The sequence below is a fragment of the Triticum urartu genome, chromosome 1A (genome assembly GCF_056163025.1).
Source record: "Triticum urartu cultivar PI428250 chromosome 1A, HENAU_Tu73, whole genome shotgun sequence".
Lineage (NCBI taxonomy): Eukaryota > Viridiplantae > Streptophyta > Magnoliopsida > Poales > Poaceae > Triticum > Triticum urartu.
In genome coordinates this window covers 186,697,111-186,702,609 of record NC_141873.1, presented here as the reverse complement: position 1 = coordinate 186,702,609, position 5,499 = coordinate 186,697,111, and the positions used below count along the sequence as shown (strand labels likewise).

The 5,499-nt window shown below is 56.7% G+C and overlaps 1 protein-coding gene across 1 annotated transcript; it reads left to right on the top strand.

Moving 5' to 3' along the window:
• Nucleotides 1–801: 801 nt before the first annotated feature.
• Nucleotides 802–2,915, top strand: LOC147990555 (uncharacterized). Its single transcript, XM_087538286.1, has 2 exons — nt 802–906; nt 1,959–2,915. The coding sequence occupies exons 1-2, from the start codon at nt 802–804 to the stop codon at nt 2,913–2,915; spliced, it is 1,062 nt and encodes a 353-aa protein (XP_087394412.1).
• The last annotated feature ends 2,584 nt before the right edge of the window (nt 2,916–5,499 follow it).

Genomic DNA, 5,499 nt, shown 5'->3' with positions numbered 1-5,499 from the left:
CTGACAACAGATTATTCGCAAGTAATACCAGTTTAACCCCAGAGAATATTGCCTGTGAGTCAATTAGCCTAATCACATCCTGCTACTGCGGTGGTTCAGCGGGCGAAGAGGTGGAAATACGCCGGTTCTGGCGCGGCTGCAGCAGCTCGTTGGTGGCGAGGCAATCCCTTGGAGTTGAGGCGGAGGCCGCAAACTCATGTTTTACTTTGCCGTGGCCAGCCGGCTTATAGGATTGCCCATGCATGTGCTTTGGCACCTGTACATATGAACAAGCTGACTACTGCCCTTTCCTTGGCAGTACTTTGTCACAGTTTTCTTTTAACACCCTTTGACTCTTCCTTCGTTTTCTTCTTTCCAGTTAGAACGAGTGCAGGGGAAAACAGGGCTCCTTCTCTGCGGAGCAAATGGCGAGAGCCCGCGGGGCCGGTGCCAGTCGCAGCAGAGGCGGTCCCGGAGCAGAATCGGCGCATGCGTGGGGCGGTTTAGCGTGGCGGCGGTTTATAGCGGGGCGATTCAACGGGGCAAAGAGAGGCCCGGCGGCCCGAGGAAGCAGAGTTGCAGAAGGCTCGGGCGATTTGACGCAGCAACGGGGTGACTTGCAGGTGAGCAGCAGCTCAAGGTAGTCGGCAAGCGAGGTGATGCTAAACCGGTGGCGCGGCTGCGGAGGCCCGTGGTCAACTGTGCTGGTTCAGTGCGGCGGCGAGGTGGTGGTTTGCGGGTGACCTGCCCCAAGGCAGCGGCTATGGCGTGTTGGGTTGGCCTGACCCGGCAATAGAGAGGCCGGCGATGCGGCGAGTCACGATGGCGCGTACGGAGGCGGCCGGGTTGGAGATGCGCGACCGTGGCCGGTTCAGCGGGCCGCGGCCGGGACGGCAAAGGCGGAGCAATTTTTACGAGACCACGGTGGTAACTTGGATTTGGCGAAACGGTTTTAATCCCAGCCGGTTTGACCGTCGCTGTGGCGTCGTGGCTACCACGAGCAGTTCCTGTGCGACAGGTCGCGGGATCAAATCTGGCCGGTTTGACTCCTCGTCCCTGCGGTTTGGAGGTGGCAGAGAACTGGCGCGGCGGTTTGGAGGTGCTTGTTTGGAGCTGCAGCAATGGAAGTGGCCGAGAACCAACCACGGCGGTTTGGAGGTGCTGGTTCAAAGCAATGGCCATGGCTGGTCGACATAACAGGTCTAGCGCTCGTCGTGAAAGCAGCGGCTCGGCGGTTTAAGGGGAGGCCGTGAGGGCGGCTCCGGGCGTGGCCGTTTGTGGCGTCCAGCCGAGGCAAGGCAGCAGTTTGAGGAGGCCCGGCGACGAGTTAACCAAGCGAGAGCCATGGCAAATGTGGCCCAAGGCGAAGACGAGCCCGGTCCGGCGAGGGTGGTCCAAGACAATAGCTGAGACGGCCAAGCCGGCCTGTGGCAGCCCGAGGTGAAATTTAACCCAGAGCAGAGGAACGGGTCGTCGCCCATTGTGGTTAAACGGCAGTCGAAAGTCCAGTTGACAGTTGATAATCCGTTCCCGGGTCGTGGCCGGCTTAAGGCGAATCTGCAGCGTCGGCAGCATAAAGTGCGACAAAACACGGTGGAGGTAGGCGAGGCGCGGGCGAGTCCGGCATTAGGTGTCAGCACCCCTGTCCCTGACAGACAGGCTGACCAGGAGGGCCCACCGACCCGAAGCTTGCCAGGCTCGCCTACCAGACCTGCCAGGACCAAGAAGCCCAACCTGCGAGTGACCGGACCGGCCTGGGTGCAGTAAGACCCAGCGACCCACCACTACTTAAGGCGACACCACCAGTGGAGCGACCATCCAGTGGATCAAGGCATCGGCGGCGGCAACCCTAACTCTATTCCCCTCCTGTTCTTCGTCTTTTATCCATACCTTGTAATCGAACCTGTGAATCGAGCTAGTGCGAGTGAATCGAGTGCAATTGCTTCCACCACCATTACGCCTCTTACATCTGGTATCAGAGACCACACCTACCACCCTTCTTCCGCGTTGATTTGGCGCAGTTCATCGAGACCAGATCCCTGACCCAAGCCCGCCCACACCTCGTCGCCATGGATCCGGCCGTCCAGTCGTTCTTGGAGCGGCTAGACACCACTCTGAAGGAACACACCGCCGCAATCAACGCGTCCAACGCCAAAGTCGACGATCTCGTGGCGTGGCGCCCCGATCTCGAGCGGCGCGTCGCCGATCTGAGCGATTCGGTGGTAGCTCTACAGCTCGCGCCCCCTCCACCACGCATGGACGATGCGACGACTCAGGCGCCTGCACCGACCAATCAACTACCTGCGACGGCCGGAACCCACATCGGGACCGCATCTGGCGCGGCGCAACCTCCACAAGGGCCCAATGGCCGCGGCGTCTACATCATCCCACGGGGGCCCCCGGCGGCGTCCTTCCAGACGCCGCCACCGCCCCCGGCAAACGGTCAGTACGACGCCCTGTCTTCACCTCCTCCTCTGTCCCCCTTTGCACATGCTAGTCAACTGCTCAGTGGACTGGGTCAGGCGCATCAATCCATCCAATTTCCACAATTCACTGGAGACAATCCAAAATTGTGGAAAACGCTGTGCGAGCAATGTTTTTCCATGTTTGCTATTCTGCCTTCCTTCTGGGTTCCCATAGCTGCATTGAACTTCTCCGGTTCAGCGTCGATCTGGTTGCAATCCATCCAGAAGCGACTTGCAGACTTTGACTGGGAATCTTTTACCGCGCTCCTATGCACACGCTTCGGCCGCGACCGCCACCAGACGTTGATTCGCCAGTTTTACACTGTGCGACAGACAACTAACGTGGCAGATTATATTGAGCAGTTTGAGTCTTTAATCATCTTAGTTCCTATTCTGACACAATTCATCCGTTCTATTTTCTCACCCGTTTCGTGGAGGGCCTCCGGAAGGATATTCGCGCGGTGGTGCTAGTTCAGCGACCGCCGGATTTGGATACGGCGTGCGCTCTGGCACTACTCCAGGAGGAAGTGGCCGATGGGACACCGCACAACTCCAATAGCGCAGGACACGTCCACGCGCGCATGGGTGCCACTGCCTCTACCACCACCACCTGTCACAGCGCGGCCGGGGGCGTCTACGAGTATGGCAACCGCGGCAGACCGTCGCGGGACGGACGCCGCACGCGCCGACAACACCAAGATCAAGGCGCTCCGTGACTACAGGCGCGCCCGCGGCTTGTGCTTCAAGTGCGGCGAGCGCTGGGGCCATGAGAACGTCTGCCCCACAACCGTGCAGCTCCATGTAGTCAAAGAAATGCTCGAGCTCTTCGGCCTCGACACAGGACTCGACAACACCACCACCAAGCCGCCAACGGACTCTGTGATGGCCATTTCTTGAGCAGCGCTGGACGGCAGCGTTTCCACCAAGGTGTTCCAACTGCTCGCGTCCATCCAGGGACGCGAGGTTCTTATGCTGGTGGACAGTGGCAATTCCACTTCATTCATCGACCAGCGACTGGCCGATCAGCTCGCTGGAGTGACCCCCCTTCACCAACAGTGTCGCGTGCGTGTAGCTGATGGCGGTGAACTCACCTGTTCAGCGAGCATTCCTGGATGTCAATGGTCGTCGCAAGGACTGGATTTCACTATGGACATGAAAGTTCTTCCCCTAGGAACATATGATGCCATTCTCGGCATGGATTGGCTGGAGGAACACAGTCCTATGATGGTCGACTGGAAGAGCAAAGTCATTCAGATACCAACACCAATGGGCCAGGCGCGTTTGTTTGGCCACGAAGCCAATTCTTCAACCTGCCATCTGATCACTAGCTTACAGTTGCAGAACTTGTGCCGGCAGGGCTCTTTGCTGCACATTGTCATCCTCTACCCAATCACCGATCAGCCACAACACAAAACAGCGCCAGCACCAGAATTGCAAGCACCGTTAGATGAATTCCAAGATGTTTTCGGGGAACCAACAGGACTGCCACCGCGCCGCGCGTGTGACCACAAAATTCCCCTCATGCCCGGCGCTCAACCCGTCAACATACGACCATATCGGCACAAACCTGAGCATAAGTCAGAAATTGAACGCCAAGTGGAAGAGCTACTACAGTCAGGGGTCATCCGGCGCAGTCATAACAGTTTCTCTTCCCCCGCGATCCTGGTGAAGAAAAAGGATGGTACGTGGCGTCTCTGCATTGACTACAGGCATCTCAATGCCATGACCTGTGTCAGCAAGTTCCCCGTGCCCATCATTGAGGAGCTGTTGGATGAGCTACACGGGGCAGCATGGTTCACAAAGCTTGATCTGCGGTCAGGCTACCATCAGATACGGCTGGCAAAGGGAGAGGACTTCAAGACTGCATTTCAAACACACATAGGTCACTATGAGTTCAAAGTGTTGTCGTTTGGATTGGCGGGGGGGCCATCAACTTTCTTGGGCGCCATGACAGACACATTCCATCCGTTGCTACGGGACTGTGTACTCTTGTTCTTTGACGACATCTTGGTGTTCAGCAAAACTTGGAAAGAGCATCTGGCACACCTGCGACAGGTCCTCCAACTCCTGCGCAGGGATCAAAGGAAAGTGAAGTTAAGCAAATGTGAATTTGGACAGCAGCAACTATCATACCTGGGGCATGTAATCAGTGACAAAGGGGTCTCTACTGAACCCAGCAAGGTGCAGGCTGTACAGTCATGGCCTACACCACAAGACGCCAGGGAGGTTCGCCGTTTCTTGGGACTGGCAGGGTACTACCGCAGATTTGTTCGCGGGTTCGGCATCATTGCTCGCCCTTTGTTCAACTTGTTGAAGAAGGGAGCCCCATTTGTTTGCACAGACAACACAGCTCATGCATTCGAACTGTTGAAGCAGCAGCTCACCTCAGCACCTGTCTTGGCCCTGCCCAACTTCACCAAGACATTTGTAATCGAAACAGACGCATGCGACAAAGGCATTGGCGCAGTTCTTCAACAGGAGGGCCACCCTATTGCATTCATGAGCAAAAGCCTGAGTCCGAGGTACCAAGGCCTTTCTACGTATGAGAAAGAATACCTCGCCATCGTAGTAGCAGTCGAACAATGGCGTCCGTACTTGCAACACAGCGAATTCGTCATTCATACAGACCAGAAAAGTCTGATCCACCTGGAAGAGCAGCGGCTAACAACACCCTGGCAGCAACGGGCATTCACCAAGCTTTTGGGTTTGCGCTACACAATCAGATACAAGAATGGCGCCGAGAACACAGCAGCTGATGCCCTATCCCGTTCCAAACCTACGGCAACACTATTAACAGTCACCTCCTGTCAGCCCAGTTGGCTCGAAGATGTGTTGTCCAGCTACAACTGTAACCCACAAGAATAAAAGTTGATGGAGAAACTGGCCATCAGGGAAGACCCCAAGGGACGTTTCACTCTCCAGAGCGGCATTCTGCGTTTCCGAGGACGTATGTGGCTCGGCGGCTCCACGTCCCTCCAGCAGAAGATCATGACTGCCTTCCATGACAGCCCACTAGGAGGTCACTCAGGATTCCCAGCTACATTTCGACGTATTC

What these genes read in the sequence shown, in the direction of transcription:
- LOC147990555 (XM_087538286.1), top strand. Translation starts at nt 802, where the DNA reads ATGGCGCGTACGGAGGCGGCCGGGTTGGAGATGCGCGACCGTGGCCGG. An exon ending in ATTTTTACGAGACCACGGTG is followed by an intron (nt 907 to 1,958) that starts GTAACTTGGATT and finishes ATCTGGTATCAG; the next exon opens with AGACCACACCTACCACCCTT.